Raw genomic sequence first — 18,349 nt, 5'->3', positions numbered from 1 at the left:
TAGTGCATCGAGAGCAAAAAGCTTCCCGCGTCTGCCGGACTACTGTCTACACCGTAGATAGCCCTACTCCTGTATTGAGTTTTCTCTGTCTTCTTCACTCGTTCCCCAGTAAGCAGCCGAAGGCCGGATCAATCACGACCAGGCAAACGCCACCTTCGTCTTCATTCATTTACTAAGGCAGGTTTTTCTGAAGGCCCTCGGGAAAAAATCATCGTGTGCCTCCTTCTTCTTGAAACCCATAACGTGTTGTAGCGTGCATGTGGCAAGCGCCATGTAGCAAGCACCCGGCAGGCGCACGTAGACACGTACGTACGCAAACGTACACGAAGGTACATTCACAGCTTGTGTCAAAAAACTAGCTGAACACACTGTTACAGGAAAGTATAGTATTTCTAAGTACCTGAGAAAGACAACACGGCATCCGGCAAAACCTCTTTTCTTTTCTGGATCTGTCTCTTCTTTCTCTTTCTCCTCCTCAGCGTCGAAGTCTGCAGCGGGGGAGGCGAACTCCTTGAAGACCGAGGAGTTTCTTGGAGCCGCAGCTGCTGCTTCTCTCTCAAGTTCTATCGACGTCTCAGCAACAAATGTACTGCCTGCTCCGGTATTCTCATCACAGACCTCATCTCCACGGTCAATGCCGTAGTAGCCTACCTGCGTGCAAGAGGAAAAAACAGTCCCAGACCGAGCTTACCTCCACAAACGCTACCTCTGCTATATAACCCTAAACCCAGAGATGAGGGTAACAAGACCACCCCGGTATCAATGGCCTGCTGAACCGACCCGCACAGCCTGGGTAACGATACAGGAAATGTTGAACACCTGATGCGAATGGAAGATAGGAGAAAGCTGAAGGTCTTGCGTAGCTTGCTTGCTAGGTGCTGCAGCATATACCCTCAAGATTCACGGTCATGCACACGAAGAGAAGAACAACGCAGAGCATTCGCGCACATCCATTAGCGAGAAGGTAANNCACATCCATTAGCGAGAAGGTAAGAATAGAGCCCGGTCACTAGGTGCACCTAATCAGGTCAGAAGACCGAGGAGAAGAAATTGTCAGACGCTCCTGGCTAGGGTGATCTGGAGTTTCAGCTACTGGATCGCCGATCACTACATGACAGGTAGATTCATCATGTGTTACTCCTCTCCCTCTGTGAGCGGATCCGATCCACTGCCTCACTGCGATATACACGTACTTCCGATCATCATGGAGAGATGGGTACAATCACAGAGTACACAAGTGTGTCTACATTCAAGTATCTCTCAAGAATCTGAGTGCATGATGTGCACCTCCTTGAAGGAAAATCATTCGCGTTCTCGAAGGGTGTCCACACACAGACGACATGGATGCGTCTTTTCGGAAATGCACAGGATACAAACACATGTATCAGCATCAACCATCATGTCTTACTAACCCCAGACGCGACGAAGAAATGCGCAGGAGGTTTCTTGAGATTGCGAAATGTATTGACCAGGAGTCGTGTGCTAAGCGTACGACTCTCTATGATCTCCTTCTTTTTCTTCTCCGTCCACGCTCCTAGGGATCGTAACCACTCCTCACTATCAATAAAAGACTTTAGACGGGTCCCGAGTGAAGAGGCCCCTGAGAAAGGCAAGAAGACGGAGAAAGAAGAAACAAATCGCTACCAGAGAAGAAACACGTGTCACCGTGATGATAATCCCCCGACAAACTCTTTCCGCTGCTTCACTTCCAAAGTACAGTCTAAAAACCCAGGTGTGCGCGTGACTTCTTCCGTTCTGCTGCCCTGAAAGCTGATGGATTTCTCCGTTCATTCTCTCCGAGCAGAGTCTTTCGAATCTCCTATTGCGTACATAACAGATCCCCCTTTCGAAACTACGCGTTGAATGCCAGAGGAGAGGAAAAGAGTCCGTCGCTCAGCAAACCGTCTTCCAAACAAACATCCACGACACTAAAACAAGCACAGAGCACTACGCCAGCGCTCTGGGCAATGCTTTCTATACATGCACGCAAAAAGGAAGCATTCGCGGCTGGTTCACCCGACAGGAAAGGAGAAGACGGCCAACGGATCGGCGAAAAAGACGACACAAGTAACACTCGCCCTCATGCCGCTCCTCCCCTCGTACGTCCGTTCACACCCCGGATGCTGGCGGACCTTCTTAATATGGTCAACATTCTTTGCACAGAGAAATCTCAAGATACTCCACAAAGGTACATCTTCATTGATGAACTCAAGATACCGCGGGCAGCCAAGTCGCTAATATCCTGGAGCCATAGCAGCAGCCATCACAAACTGTAGCTAACCCAGTCCCTGCAATATAACATAATACAGGAGTGGGCTAAAATATAACGACCTGCTGCTCGATAAAAGCACAAGGGCTAAGGTAGATGACTCATACGTACCCGGCCATATCCATCAACTCAACAACGTGAGTACAGCTCTATCATATACATAAGTGACTACGAGTCTATACGGGGTACCACTACATGCGAATGATACTGCAATACAGAAGCAATGCGACAAAAATCTGCCTTGACATTTGCTTGTTACATTCCAGCGTACCTACAGCCTGTTCCCCGTCGCTAACGTCAAAATCTTCAGCAGCCGCTTCTTCTAACCGTGAGGAACTGGCACGGTCTACAGCTCTCTCTCCCGCCACTTCGCCCTTCTCCGCTAAAGGCTCGCCTGAAACGAACAGCGTCATCAATAACAGCAGACGGTCTAGGACGTAGAAAAACGCCAGAAACCGCCTGCAGCGTTTCAAGGAGATACCTCACAAATATCGAAAGCTGACTGAAGTCTTTCAACCCTGAACTCAACCCAACACATACTGTGTATGTTTTAGACGTCGCTACCACCCTTTGGTGATTTGAGTCAAACATACTTCAGCCTCTACTCCATCCTCTCAGAACGGAGAGGCATAGGTATAAAGAGCCCCGGGACTCTCGGGGAGAAGGAACGCTCTCTCACCCCTGACCGAGGCTGAACAGTACACATGAAGTGAAGTCCCTGCACGCGAGGTAATTTGTACAAAGAGACGTCAAAAACAAAGAAATCAGGATACACATGGAGGCTTGAAGAGGATGTAATCGCAAGCAAAACAGAAAGGAACCAAACCATAGTCGATGCTGAGACATGAAACTCGTGTGAGAACTCTTTTTTTGATAGCAGGGAGAGGGAAGAGCAGTTGATGAGTCTTTCGAGATCTTCGGCACTCCGAAATTTTCCAAGGCGTTAGTTCTTGGAGAGCCGACCGCCCGGTCTATACTGAGACGCAGCTGTCTGACTTTGTTAAAGAGAACCCTACACAATAGCAACGTGACCTACCAGCTAGATGTAAGACTGCATCTACGCCTTCGAGTTTGTCTGCTTCGATCCATTGCCCAGGTATATCCCAGTAGATATCGTCAGTCTCTATTTGTCCTTGTTCTTCTCCTTTTCCCGAGAGACCCTTCTCATTTTTCTGTTCTTCAACTGCTGATCGCCGCCTGTCACCTTCACCATCTCTTCTTTCGTTTTCTTCCAGCGTCAATAGAAGTCCCTCATTCTCAGCCGCCTTCTTCGTTTGCTCCGGTCCTGTGTTCTCCTCGCGGGTCTTCTTATTGCCGTGCGGTTTTTCCGAACTCCGCTCACCTTCTTCCTCCAGCGAAGATTTCTGTCCTTCTCCCGAACCTTCCTCGGCTTTCTCTATCAGAAGCTTCTGTTGTTCTCCTTCTTCCTCGGCTTCTCTCTTATCGTTTGCTACAGTCGCTGCCTCATCCGCCTCTAGTAACGCTCTAGTAGCAGCAGAAGAACCAGTGGTGCCATCCAATTCAAGACCTTCCGCTCCAGGGACAGAGGGAGATGTCGAAACTATGACCTCGTCACCTCTTTGCTCTCCGGAGGTTTCGGCGGCATCTTGAAAAGCGTGAGCAGGAGCCTCGGCCGGAGAAGGCAGAAACTCAGGACGGGGAGGTAAAGAGGAAGAAGAGGAGAAAGTCCCGTTGTCAGGGGGCCCAGATGCTTCTAAGGTGCTAGAACGAGATCTCTGGCTTGAGAACCTTCGTGTGCGGATGAGACGTCGACAACGCACGCGACGGCCATCGATCCTAATAGTCGGATCTAACAAGAAAAAAAAGGTATAGCAGGGTGTGCACAAGGGGGCAAACAGAAAGAATAGGTATAAGCGAGCACAGTTGGTCGAGGATTTATATGCATATATGTATGCATACATATGTAAGCCTGATATATGTACAGATATATACGCATATGTATGTACGTCAGATACAGCCATATGCCGTAGCCGTTCTAATGTAAAAAAGACAGGAGAAAACGCTCGCTGCTACAGCAGATCCACGGATAGAAATGGCAATAGCTTCATGTACACAGCAGCGCATCACAGCACAGCTACGCATAGTACACAGATTCCCCGACGCACTGTTGGCCTGCTCCGTCCCCTCCCGTTCCTCCCGCGCCTCTGGCATACCGGGGCACACGGCCGCGTATTGGTCACAGTAAGACAGAGACGCATTGACTGATCTGTACAAGGAAGAAGTCCGTGAAGAAGAATACACTGCGTAAGCTCCGTCGTAGTTTTGTTATGTAATGCAACACATACCTTTTAAAAGTTCCAGAAGAAATGTCCCGACCATGCCGTGAGAACCACTGATGACAACCGTATAAACATCCCTGTTCTCCTTCTCCCCTGCTGTCATTTTCCGCTCGTCGTTTTCTTGCTCCGTCGAAGAAGTCGCTTTTGTCAGCAAAGATGAAGCAGCTCTCGCGAGACTCGCCATCTTGCTCCCTAAAGCTCAGGACAGAACTACCTGACAGGAATCTGAACTGAAGGAAAAAGATATCCCCGCTTCCTAACGTGTGTGTTTCCGCAAAAGACGAAGGGGGCGCGGCACGCTACTTCTCTGGGTTCATTCAGATCAGATGGAATACTTTGTCCGAGCAGTTAGAGCTGCGCCCTTCTATAGTCCCATCGATTAAATAAGGCGTACCAAGGAGCAGAGCTTAGATTTCTCACGTTATAGTATGAAGGCATTCTCTTGCACACGAAAAAACACCCGCCGTGATCTCCCATACATTACGCTGCTGATCGAGCCGTCCACCACAGGAACAGCGACAGCGCAACACTCTAAGTGCGAGATCCGCAGGAGCTGACCAAGCAGAGAGCTCCTAAAGTCATTTGCCCCCGCATACAACAAAACGGCTGTAGAACAGAAAGCTACTATCAAAAAACGCAGACAATGTTAGATCGTCAGGCCAGCAGCTACAATGGAAGAACCCCCCGAGACGCACTGCCACACTGGTCCCCCGTCCGGTGCCCAGAACGTAAAAAAGTTCCAGGAGAGGTAAGGTGAAAGAAAAAGTCTGTCCATCTCTCTCTTCCTTCCTTGCCCACGCAGAAGCACGTCGCAAAAGAGAAGAGGAAAAGAAACAGTGTGCTGGTCGTCTCTCCTATCACCGGAAAGAGCGAGCGAGGAACAAAGTCTTTGACCCGACAGCTAACCGTGTTGATCGATGCTGGCTCGGAATGTCGATCTCCATTCTGCATGCGATGCAGGACGCACTAGGGCTAGAAGTTTCATTACAGTCGTCCCTCGTCTGCTCGGTCTTCCGAAGCAGTTGTCTTCCACGCTACATTATGTCCGTATTCGAACCTTAGACTCCTGATCCGCACCGAAAAGATGCCCTCTGTGATGGCTCCTAGCTATTTCTCCTTTTGAAGGGAGACCTCGTATCTGGTCGTTGCTTCGTTCCTTCCTAGGGGAAACGGTGTTCCTCCCTAGTGTATTTGAGCGACTTCATCTTAAGCCTACGGGCTAAATTGAGTGCGCAGATAAGAAAGATTTAGGTTCCCTCACGCGCTACGTCCATTCCAACTAGCCGGTCGTGTCTCGGTTACTCGAAGTCTCGATGACTTTAACTCCTCTGAGCGTGTTCCCGAGCTTTTCAAGCGTTGCAGTCTTTCTTCACCATCCGGCTATCGAAGCTTCCACCTGCTGCCTCCTGGTTCATCGTCCGTCCAAGTTGACCGGTCTACTGGCGCAAAGTGTATTCTTTCTGTCTTTCACTTTTTCATTACCGGGGTAATGGGGTCGATGTGTAAACGATACAGTTCAGCCACCTTCCAGAGCCCTGTCTTTCATTTCACTTGAAGAAACGAGAGATTTGATCCCGACCATTACCTCAATGAGAAAATGGCAAGCGAGAGCTCGATTACTACCACTGACACAGCAGGTATATCTTGTTCGGAAAGTCCGGTCGAGAAGGTCTTCAAACTGCGCATTCGTTGCCCTCCCTTCAATCCCGTCATTGAAGTGAATGCCAGTGCTTCATACGCCGATCTCCTCAAAGCTGGTATGGACCTCACCTACGAGACAGGGAGACGAGTTTCCTCTTTAGTGTATCTTGCTAAGTGTTTTTTCTTTCTTCGTTCCAGTCACGTTTCCCACCCATCTCAACACTTCCGGCATAAAGCTCTCTTCCTTCATTATACATCGTAACAGTTTCTTAGCATGCATAGGTACAAGGGCCTAGTGCAGGTCCAAGAGAACCGTGCGGATGATGCCCGTACCTGCGACTTTGCAGTTGAGGTGAGAAGGAGGGGAGGAGTGAGACTCCATTGTGGAAAAGAGAGAGAGAGAGTTCAGCAAGTACGTGGTGAAATTACGTGATTCTCGTGAACTTCTCTTCTGGGTCTACACAGTGAAAATCGAGTACTCCTTGCAGGCTTGTGAAGACCCGGACGAAAACAGCAGTCCACTTTCCCATAGCTTTCTTCGGAACAATCAAAGGAAAAAAAGACGACTGAAGCAGATGATCGACCGCAGACCTCCCCCTGTTTACTTCCAGTAGATCTCTTTCGTCCCAGGTGTAGGTACCATATAGAGAGTCTGACCTCCTCAATGCTCTGGCATGCGGGAGGCGTTTGCTTCAGATCAAGAATAGGACACAGATGCTTCTGTGATGGATGAGGTCTCCCTGAGTGCCCAGCACATGGAACTGGTGGAATCTTTTTATCTTTTTACTTTCTGTCTATTTACGAGAAAAGTGTGATAAGACGTGGCTATTGTGGCGAGTTTTTTGTTTGCTCTCTACAGTGGCTGAAGCGACGCAACTGCCGTATTTGAAGGAGCAGGAGAAATTCAGTCGTAAGCTTCCGAGTCAGGAGACGCCAGAAGGATAGAAGCACAGTGAAGTGGATGGATAGGGAAGAGCACCAAAGAGAAGCAAGGCGAGAAACAAAGAGAAACTGAAGGGAGGAAGACACACACGCGTGCAGGCTCATCCCGCGAGAGCCCTTCGTGTATTCTTCGACTTGCCATGAACTCCTTCGAGCCGTATACGAAGCATGCAGTGAAAGTTCTTCGGATTTGGTGTCCCCTTGAATACCTCCTATTGCCGTATGGCGCCCAGCCAAGCTCTCGTCAGCTTCCTTAGTTGCTTTTGTCTGTCCTAGGAAGTTGCACACTACATACACGTGGTGGCAAAGGGGCAAGAGTTGTTACTTGGGTCTCATGTGTGATAGATAGATAGATAGCATATGTTTCTGCTCTGGCTCTCTCGTTTCTTCCCTGGTCGGTGATTCGCCTCCTTGGTTCTTGAACACTAGTCAAGGAGAGGGAGTCGTGGTCTTCTTTCTTCTCTCAACTCGTTTTCTCGTGGGAAGAGAATGCGCTCCGTCTCGTGACCTCAACTGAAAAGGCTTTTCTAGCACGTACACGTATGTCGATTGTTGTTTATACGGCGATCGAAATGCGTCTACGTAGCTCTCCGCAGTGTACTGGAAAAGAAGAACGGGAGGCCTGAGCGACCCGCGTGAGATCGTGGCTTTCTCTTTCTTTCTTCTTTGCTCCTTGCCAGAAGGCTATCGTGTCTGTCTGATAGTTCGACCTTGGGGACCCTCATGATATGGAGGTGGACTTAGTTTTCGTCTCCAATGAGTTTCCTATCTACCTGTCTTTGGAAGAGATCTTCTTCCCTCCGACTGTTATTTGAGCAAGCAAGAGCGTGACGAAGGATATTGCGTATCGTCATGCTTATTATATCTTGGTTCTATTTGTCCTCGTCTGTCGTGCTTCTCTCGTACTTCCTATTTCACTCCTTCCTTACACAAGCAGGAGAGCATCTTTTCACCACCTTATCCCCTCTATCCCACGCAGCCCAGTAGTGAAGTGCGCGATCACGTTTATTCTTTTCGAAGCTTCGATTGGGGAAGTCGCAATCCGAAGGATTTCTCTTTCGATGTTGAGACATGCATCGATGACCCTGTGACTTTCTCTATCCGAGCAAGTAACATTTACCCTTGATGTGCGTACGTATTGCAGTTCTCGTGGGTTTTCCTCCGAAGCGCCTGGTGGCTAGCCCTGGTGATCCAATCTCATCTCTTCTTAGCAATGGCGAAGTTCTGACTCCGGAGAGAAACCGTGGGGCCGAGTCTGCCTCCCATCAAGGTGAGTTATCTATTGCTGTCTCCACAGCTGGCCTGTCTGCCACACGAGTGTTCGGTAACTCTACCCGTACAAGTCTACATAGAGCAATGTCCTGCCCTATGCATACTTAGAGGTGTATGTAAGTATGCAGAGACGAGGACACTCTAAGCTGGAAAGCTCAAGTAATCTGGTGTACGAGAGACAATAAAATGCTGTTCTCGTACTGTTAGATGGGCCTCTTGGTGTTTAAAGAAGTTGAAGATCCTCAGAATCGGGTGCACCCTCCACCGATCCGGCGATGTTTTTACTTTGTTGTAAACTCGGGGGTAGTCTTTCGTGTGGCTGGTACATGTCTCGACATGCGCTCTCAACGAGCGAGCTATGGGCTCTTCATATCGAGTCGTTTCTTTCGGACGTTTTCATCTCTCCGAAGAGAGGAGTGTGCATGACTAAACGTTCGTGATTGTTTTTCGTGAAGATCACGTTGAATGAAATTCTTCTGGCGGGCCACGGCTTTGTATTGGCCATGCATCGTCAGGACATCCTCAAGAGAACCCGAATTCTCCGTCTACACCAAGGGGGAAGAAGCGAGGGGAGGGAGCTTCAGAAAGAGTGATATCCAGCTTGACTTCAGGTCCACGAGGTCCGGGAAACATCCGAACCCTTTCTTCGCCTTCGTCGTCTACGAGCAGAGCGAGTTCAACAACTCCGGGAAGCAGCCGAAGGAAATGCTCGGGAGCTAGAGGAGGAGGGGGTCATCATACGCATTCGCTGGGCAGCACCGAAGAAGAAGTTGCTGAGAATCTCGTCCGCCTCTTTGTAAGATTGTTGTATTTGTAAACCAGAGTTATTTACAGGAACATAAGTGGTAAAACTATTGTAAGGTGATTGAGTATAGAACCCCCCCCCCCTCCATCTTTGGCTCTCTTTTCCTCCCCTGCTTTCTTCTCGATCTATAAGTTGCGGCTTTATTCAGCAGCCATTCCGCCAGTGTTCCCGTTGGTCAGTCATGTCACCCCGCAGCTTGATAGGGATGCCGTGGTATTGGTGCAGTCTCATAAAGGAAGTCAAGAGCTTTCTGGTAGTGGAGAGGTATGCAAAAAGACGTTCATCATCAGGACATAATACTGCAGGCGTAACTACCCCTGTTGCTAAGATGTGAAGAAGATCTGCACTTTGGAAGTGCAGATCTTCTTCGCATCCTTGTTTCATCCTCTGCACCGCTCTTGGACGGGAATCGATTTGGAGATTCTGAAGGCATGCTTTGTGATACAAGTGCACATCGCCAGCGAGTCCTGTAGTATTACCCTTCCTGCTCGCTGATAAGTTGCACGCGATGCATTCCAGTCGTGTTTCGCTGACCCTTCAGACGGACAAGGGAAACTCTGCTGCCGAGAAAGGACTACGAAAGGCTTTCTCTCTCGCTCTCCAGCAACGTTACGGTCAGTTGCAGTCCTATGAGATGGCGCTCTGCAGTGGAATTTTGATGATTCTTCATGGAGTTCTGCTGGGCTCAGCTGAGATTCATGTGGGATGACTTCCTCTCCGGGATGCTTGGTCGGAGCTTCAGCATTGAGTTTTACTCAGTCTCTCCCACTCTTGTCATATTGCCACTTCGGTGTCACTGGAATACACTCTGCCTTTCTCTTAGTCTCTCGTAGCTGTGGGCCTTTCGAGGCACTTGAACGCGAAACATCTCGGCAGAGTGAGCATAGTTTCACGGCCGATTCCGGTGTATCTTTAGCAAACAGGCCCTCGCAGATGTATACCGTGTCTCACGGTTTATCTTCGTCAGTATATACAGCTGACTTTGTCTTACTGCTTTTCGTGTTCGGCGGTGGTGTCTCACGGCTATCAGGACCTCGTCCTGAGCGCCAGCAGAGTCCCCCCCCACCCCTGCATCTGTTCTCTTCTCGTAGATACGTGCGTGTGTACGGCTTGGTTTTTCCTGGTTACAACATGCATACGCAGATGAGACGGCAGCGGATGAAAGGTGGGGGGCGGTGCAAGGGAGACGCTTCCAAATCAAAGAGGGGCATCCACAGCCGGGCAAATTCACTGTAGAGTATGTCGCTCCCGTTGCTGGTCGTGCCGACACAAAGAGAAGCGAAGAGTATACCGGTAAGTACTAGAGAGTTTGCGTCCTTCACGTGGGCGCGTGTGGAAGGACGGGGGACGCGAGGTGAAACCATACATATAAACAAAGTCGTAGTGTCAACCCTTCCTTGAGCGCCTTGGTAGGCATTCTTGGTAGCGTGAAAGATCAGTGTACCACGCAAAGAATTTTGTGATCCCAGGCTGGTTGAACATTCCTTTTCGCTCTCTGCAAACTTTTGCTTTTACATGCCGTTTACGCCCAAGGGCGGACCGATTCGTCTACACTAGAGAAGCACCTCTAATTGACTTTAGGTTACGATCGTTTTACCTCTCAGCAGTATTCTCGGACCCCCCCGTACCTTGTACAGGGACTACTCCACAAATGCATGCACATAATGTGTACAACCGCGGGAAAGAGTTAGTTGGTATATAGAGACGCCTATGGGATTGCCGGTTATGAGAGAGAAGTGTTGGCTGTTTTCTTAGCACCGCACGGGAATGTTCGGTTGATTCCTTCTGCGTAAGGGACAGTATCTGGGCTCTGGTGTGTCTTGACATCTTGATTCGCCGGTGTAGAAGAATAGCCGGACTGTTTTTGAGGTTACCTCAAGAGGCCTTTCTCACATACTGTAGCGTCTTTACTGTGTCCTGTGTAGTGAGCTGTTTTTTCCGCTTCCAAGTTTTTAGTCTGCTTAAAAGGCAATCAGCCCCCTGCTTCCGTCGCATTTCACTCTCTTCCGGCGGGCAGGATGTCGTCTGTTTGCCTGCGTGATATCACCTTTTCGTTCCTAGTTGAGTGTATCATGAGGGTGTTACTAGGAGGCCAGTTTATGGGAACGTCTTCCGTTCACTGCAGATGGTTGGCGACGAGAATTTCCCGTTCACGCATTACTAAACTAGGTGCATGCGAGTTGCGAGTCTTGGCAGTTTTTTCGACTTTTCTAGGTCGTTATGCAGTCTGATATTTACATCTCTCTTTGCACGCATTTTCCCCAGCTCCGTCTTCAGGGTGACGTTCATGATGATGATGTTGACGATTCTTGTTATTTTTAATATGATTTGTTCGTTATGTCAGCTCTTCCACGGGGTCTGGTGATCCTCGTTCTCTCGCAAGTCTGGCAAAGTGCTGAGGACATAGATCGGCACAACCTGCGTCCGTACTACATGGCCCACGCGCAGCCTATGGTAGGCAAGTCACCTTGTGCTTGCCACGATTTTACCGCCTTCCTTAGGCTTTCCGCGCGACCCTGATGCCGAGACAAGGGGCAGGACGAGGGGATCTCACGGCATGCATGCATTGTTGACTGCCTTAGCAGTCCATAGTTTCAACAGTTGCTTCGGCGGACATATAGCGTGTGATTTTAGCGCAGTCCTGAAGCTGTCCAGACTTCACAAAGACGGCTGTGGTGTTTCTTGCATGTCCTACGCTAACTTCTCCATATAGGACGCTTCGCTGGAAACAAACTGTTTGTTGTTTGTACGGCCGCCGCTAGGCGCTGCACGCCGACCTTATCATAGGGCGGTTCTGAAAAGGCTCTGAGCGTCACGTGAGCAACTTAGTGGCTGCAAGCGGCGAAACACAACGCCGAGTGTCGTGGCGAAACGACAGTCTGATCCGATGAACAACCCAATGCGATTACGACCCTCTCCTCTTCTGTTCTCTGCTATAGTGAGAAAGAGCAACGTCTCTTCGTCAACGGAGAGAAGGAGTGGCTACGTCGCGCTAGAGACCTGGTCGGCAACATTAAGGCTGCTGTCGTACAGTTCGACTACAGGGTGTGAAAGGGTGATGTGGTCAAATGCCGTGATATGTCTCGGATTACCTCAGATGTTTTGGAACATCGCGCGTCATTTCGACGGGGATTTTGCCTCGTGCTTTCGACAGATCATTCCGGCAGGAGAAGTTGATAAACTTTTAGAGAGAAGTCGAGAACTCTCCGAAAAGGTAAGAGATTTCAGAGGGTGCTACATCACCTCCAGATTACCTGCCGCGAGGCTCTTCGACTATCTTAAGCGGCACCGCCAAAAAAGCTCCCCCCCGCTCTGTGTAAGTAGCCGAAGCCATCATTTCGGGTTGTGGAAGCTCCTGCATGGGAATACACCGCGACATGTGGAAGCCAGGTGCCGCCTCGCGTGTGTGTATACTGACAGACACCTTCCCCGGACGGTATAGGACCCGCCTCACCCAGTTCACATGAATGTGGCACCAGCTAGCTTGGTGTGCTGTCAGGTGGTCTGGGTACAGCACATCAAGCAGCACGGATCGTATGCACATATTTACTCGACTGTGCCGCCCCACCTTGCAGCGTGGTAGGCTGACGTATATACTGGCCTCAATTACTATCTATGAAATACACCGTAGTGGCTGATCTGCGACGTGTCAGAAGAAACACCGCAGACACTCGTAGCAGTTCGACGTGTTTTGAATGTCTCTTACTTCTAACCAAAGAAAACTCTTCTTTGGTGCCACCGTAAGTGCTTCCATGTACTTGAAAGCCATGCCGAAGCACGTTCGCGATTAAGGTATGTACAGTCAAACGTGTACCTGGTTGGTTGAAGGTTCGGACAGCTCAGCGTGTGGTGACAGGAAAGTCTTACTGGGTTCTCATAAGTAAGCTTTGCTTTTCTGTGTGCTTGCGGATCGCCGCTGCTCAGGCAAAGGAGAATAAGCGCCAGGCTGAGGAGGCTGCGCAACTCCGTGCGACGCGCAAGCTTCTGCGTGAGCAGCGCCTTGCCAAACACCAGGCCGGGCAAAAGCCAGCAAAGCCAAGGAGCACGTCGCGAGGTGGTGGAGCAGAAGACTTTCAGCAGCAGGGAGAAAACGTACGAGCGAAGGAAGAACAGGAGCACAGTAGACATACCTCAAGCGTACCTCTCCAAAGCGGAAGTGAGTCCGTTATACAAGTTGAGTGCCATGGAAGGATTGACGCGCTGGTAGAAACGTCAGTTGTGGCGGAAGAACGAGTAAAGCAAGTGCAAAGACAGGGAGACGCTGTTGGGGTCCCGGCCGACATGGAAACGCCTGTAGCAGGGGACGACAGCGAAAAGAAGGTTTCAGGAGGTGCCGCCCAGAGCTGCGTCGACGGCCGCGCCAAACCACGAGAAGAAACAGGTGAAGAAACCTGCAAGACGATTGGGACTGTTACGGATAGTCCTATCGGTGATGGTGCATCCAGCGCGACGGAGTCCCCGTCTGCGGTGCAGCTTGATGCCAACGAAGAATCAGCAGGTGGGAACAAACTGGCAGGAGAAGGAGGTGAAGAGGAGAAAAAGACGGAAGACGGGAAGACGCAGCAGGACTCTGCTGAGGTTGTTGCGCCACACTCTCCAAAATATCCTGAGATGACACAAGCATCTTCCTCACGGCCAGAGCATGTGACAGCCATTGAAGGGACAGGTTCGCAAGAAGGCGGGCTTGCAGATTCCTCTTTGGGTGCGAAGAACAAAGAGGGAAAGGCAACGGGAAGGCTCGAAGGGGAACCCGGCTCAAGTATGCTACCCGAAATGACCTTACTTCCGGACAGGAGACAACCTGTCCTTAACTACCAGGTGGGCATAGGGCAAACAGCACTCGCTGCAGCTGTTCCACGGCGGAATCATTCTCGGACCGGAGCATCGTCACAGCTCGTGTCTCAGTCAGACAGAGGAGACCAAGGAACAGCAGGACGTCGTGCGAGAAGAAAAGCGCCCACACCAGTTGTTCCCGGAGTTGTTAGCGAAGGCTGGGAAGAGGAGGGAGACGACGACTACAATCCGTCTTCGCAAGACGAAGAAGCAGGTGAAGAAATTCTGACACCTGCGAAACCACGAAAACCGCGAAAGAAAAGGAGAGTGGATTCAAAGCCAGCTGCCTCGGTGAACTAGAAGCCAAGCAGACAATCTGCGCACCACCCCGACGCACATCGTGCTGCAGCGATACTGATACGGGGTGTCGGCCTCTAAGGAGCCAGAAGACAAGGCTTAAAGCTGGGACGACGCTGACAAGTTCTCGGGGGACGAGGCTGACAAGTTTTTGGGGGACGAGGCTGACAAGTTCTTGGGGGACCAGGCTGACAAGCAAATACGTAGGTAGCACCGTCTCCACGGTGTCACAATGACAGCAACCAGCAGATCATCAGCGGGTAAGAGCCCGCACACCTCACTTGCCGGGCCTCACCCGCACCGTCTCAGGTATAAATAAGACAGGAGACACCGTCACGTTCTCTCATGTGCGGGCGCTAGACAGTGACACGCTGGTACAGGAACACTTGAGGACGCGGTTACTCTGGATAGTTGAGTGGAACTATGTGAAAGCAGCTCGGTGGGTGGTATTTGCTTTTTCCTCACACGAGATCTGTTCTTCGGACACGGTGCGCAGCGAAGAGTGGTACAGCCTTGGCTGACGGTAACTCCGGAATTAAAGTGTTTTCTTATGTCGTGGTTGGGCTGTTGGTCGCAAGAGTACCAAGCGGTGACGGGTGTCGAGGGATCGAGGATGTACAGGGTTAGGGTACGTTGTGTGAAACCGTGACTCACGCGCCTGGCAGAGGCTCATCCGTAGAACGCTGTGCGACCCCTGAGGCAGTGCGGCTGTCCGAGGAAGGCAACGAGGCGTGTATGGTCGGATATAGACAATCGCAGGGGGCACTGCGTCGAAGAAGCGAAGAACAGACAACTCTATCAGATGGTTTCGGGAGATGCCCGTGTTCCCGAGATCACATCAAACAGACCACCCCACAACTGCCAAACGAACTGCCCGTTTGGGAACGATAACAGCGAGTACACCCGCACAACCAGTTTACGACAAGAGGTGAGGCCCTTGGACGGACAAGCCGAAGACGCGACGAGGTATGGTCGCCGGTCGAGCAACTCGCGAAGGTAACTTCACTCTATCCTTCTGGTTGGGAAAAAGCTCGGAATATGGGACACAAGTGGGAGAATGCCCGCAGGCAATCCGTCTTACGCAGGCAACATCCCTCTGCAGAACACACGCAACACCAGGCTGACGACGTCGGCCAGGCGTCCAAAGTAAGCAAGCGGGCCGCGAAGCACCCTGGCAAGCAAGATGCAGGCAGCTTCTGGTTCGGACACGGTGCTGGTGTGTAAGGGTGTCGGCCGGATGCATTGGCCTCCGCAAACGGAAGTGAGGCCAAAGTGGCAATGGCCAGGGTACGCGTATACCCAGCTGAAGAACGGCTAACGGTCTCCGCGACTGCGAACAACTGCGCCTACCGGGCTTGAGTCCCAGGAGAAACACGAGGAGCTGAGCGCTGCTGCGAATCCTTCGCTGTGACTGGTTGGGTAGCCTCTCTCTGCGGACGGCCGTGGGAGCCAATCTCAGGCAGTGGTAGGAGGACGATTCCAGAGTGTCCACTTAGCGCGATAGTGGCTGCGCGTATGCGCGTTTGTATCTTTGCCGCCCTTGCGTGAACCAGTTGCGGAAAGGCCTGGAATGTGCAGAGTGTATTATTGGATCTTGGTGCTGCTATCCAGGACATTCCGCCATTACCCGCTGTCGGTTCTTAATGCAGTAGTCAGTCACGTTTCCCATGTCTCCGGTTGGACGACATCGGAATGCTGCCTGCACGAGACGGAGCGCTCTACCGGCCGGGCCCCATCGACCGTCCCAAGCAGCCTGCTTACTGTGGAACACTCGCCCGTGCCTTTATATACGGCCGCTGGGTGTGCTACCGTGCGGCTGAGCAGCAGGAAGTACGGTCATCGTCGATCGGCACAAGCGAAGTCAACATGGTAGGCATAGTCGGACAAGTTCTTATGTCTCAGCATCGGCCAAGAACTGACAAGCCCTGAGTGGGGGCGTGGACGCCTCCGCGACATGGGGCAATTTCAACAACAAGCGCTGGCCTTGGTCACGAAACAAGGTTTGAGCTCCTTGCAGCCTTGATGAAGGTAGCTCGGATTTCTTTTTTTCAGACATTCTGCAACGACTGCAGGCGCTACCGTCGCAAATTCAGCACTTCGTCCGCAGACGATCGGGTACAGTAGGCATCTTTGTTGTGAACGAGGCGAAGATTTTCTATCGATGTGTCAAGACGACCGGCCCACTTGGAGAGGGCCCGGAGACTCTTGAATCCGACAATCTGAGAGGAACGCTCATATCCCAGAATTCACAATGGAATGTACTGCAGCATCAGAACGACGGCTGACCTCGGGACAGCCGCACGAGAACGTCGCAGGCTTCGAGGAGCTACTCCTGCGCGCCCCGGGAATCAGTGAGACGACGAATCGGTTCCTCTTCTTGAGTGGCCTGGACAAACAAAAACGCTACTGGGTTGTTCCAGGGTGACCGGGCGCTTTGCGCAGACGCACGCTGGCGAAGTTTCGTTCTGGACAACCACGCAGTGGCGTGCACAAGAAGAAACCATGACAAGCCACTTCGCCGAGCCATTCCATGTTACCGAAACGTGCGATAGCGGCACGACGCAGGAGCAGTACGGCCCACCCTAGGATGTCCGCGCCGGAGTGACGTCACGAGACCGCGACAACAGGGTTCCACGTAACGGGGCAAATCTGGACAAAAAAGCGGCTTCCCGCGCTATCACTGCAAGAAAGAAGGGCATACCTACCACGCGTGTCTGTCCCTTGGTCGCGGCCTTCTCGAAGGAGGAATTTCCTTCGCGGCCGCTGCAATGGACAGCACAACAGAGAGCGCAAACGATATCCTCCACCCACTAAAGTGGGACGCTCGATGGAGGCTACTGAACACCGCACCGCTTCCTGCAAGTTACGCCACCACTGCATTCCTGTAGCCGCTGGCGCAATAAAAATCGGTGTGTTGGGGGTGGTACAAGCTTGAGGGCCTTAGTCGGACGCAGGCCTCCAGTCGACATTTTGAACGGGAGGGCAGGAGAACGCTGCCTGCACACGTTCTCAAGTTCCACTGGGTGTCTCCTTGCGAAGTTCGCAAACGATCAAACAGCCAGCGGTGTCAGCATCACACCTCCACACTTTCCTTTCAGTCGAATGAACCCAACGAAAGTGCGCGGATTCGCCGGCCCCTAAGGAGTATCTGAGGAAAGGACGGATCGGGTCGTCAGAGAAAACCCTCCGCGGCCCCAGCGCTAGTCCAAAAAATAAAGATCGGCCTTGACGGATGTGTGCCGATAACAGGGCCCTATAAAAAATCTCCCCGACAATTGGCAAATATCCCATGTCACGGTTGGAAGACTTGCTCGACCTTGTCGCTGGCGCCAAGGTGTTTTCGAAGATCGACCTGCGCTCCAGGGTGCGTTCGATTGCCACCAGAGAAGACAAGGCGAAAACCGCATTCACTACCCGGTGCGGGGTTCTACACCGTTGATGTGAGGCCACTTGCTCTCCCTAATGCCCCTAGTTTTTTCCGGTCTGTCACGGAGGAAGTGCTCGCTGACCTCGACAAAACAGTCGTAGTGTTCTTGAATGATCTACTTTCGATCAGACAGCGGAGGAGCACGGGAAAAACCTGAGAACGAGTAGGCTGCGTCGGTACAGACTATACACGGACAGGGGAAAGTGCTGGTTTTATTGGGACTCTGTGCTCTTTCTTGGCTTTGTGCGCTCTAGCGACGGGTTGACCCTGATCCACAAAAAGGAGAGGCGCTGTTGAAGAGAAGGATGCCCCTGGCAGATAACCAGCAAGCAAAAAGGCTCTACGGTTTTGGTTCTGACTACCGGATCTTCGTGCCTGAGTTCGCGTCGCTTGCGTTAACATTGAGACGCCCGCTGCAAAAGGAGGCTCCTTCACGTCGGGACCAAGCGAGCAGCACGCGGTAGCCGAGGGATGTACTGTGCCGTCTGCCCTTGTTTGCCTTGCCCCGCTTGGATACAGTGTTTTTCTCGGTTGCAGGTGCTTTCCATGGTACACACGGCGCC

At 51.4% G+C, this 18,349-nt stretch overlaps 2 protein-coding genes across 2 annotated transcripts in view; one reads left to right on the top strand and one right to left on the bottom strand.

Annotated features, from left to right (window-relative positions):
* Positions 1-5,441, bottom strand: part of CSUI_002396 (nad dependent epimerase dehydratase family protein) — an 8,287-nt gene extending 2,846 nt beyond the window's left edge. Inside the window, exons 1-5 of the mRNA XM_068062598.1 lie at positions 4,576-5,441; positions 3,306-4,079; positions 2,541-2,663; positions 1,413-1,600; positions 370-651 (exon numbers count right to left, since the gene is read on the bottom strand). Coding sequence (XP_067925423.1) covers positions 370-651; positions 1,413-1,600; positions 2,541-2,663; positions 3,306-4,079; positions 4,576-4,753 — 1,545 coding nt within the window. The 5' untranslated portion in view covers positions 4,754-5,441. The remainder of the gene's footprint in view (positions 1-369; positions 652-1,412; positions 1,601-2,540; positions 2,664-3,305; positions 4,080-4,575) is intronic.
* Positions 5,442-5,552: 111 nt separating this feature from the next.
* CSUI_002395 (uncharacterized protein) lies at positions 5,553-15,559 on the top strand. Its single transcript, XM_068062597.1, has 9 exons — positions 5,553-6,326; positions 7,070-7,120; positions 8,297-8,422; positions 8,940-9,220; positions 9,771-9,843; positions 10,373-10,522; positions 11,574-11,683; positions 12,327-12,443; positions 13,154-15,559. Exons 1-9 carry the CDS (start codon positions 6,167-6,169, stop codon positions 14,360-14,362), a joined length of 2,277 nt encoding a protein of 758 aa, XP_067925422.1. The 5' UTR covers positions 5,553-6,166; the 3' UTR covers positions 14,363-15,559.
* The last annotated feature ends 2,790 nt before the right edge of the window (positions 15,560-18,349 follow it).

This window comes from Cystoisospora suis, assembly GCF_002600585.1.
Source record: "Cystoisospora suis strain Wien I chromosome Unknown contig_1017, whole genome shotgun sequence".
NCBI classification, from domain to species: domain Eukaryota; phylum Apicomplexa; class Conoidasida; order Eucoccidiorida; family Sarcocystidae; genus Cystoisospora; species Cystoisospora suis.
This window is presented reverse-complemented; position numbering and strand designations above follow the sequence as displayed.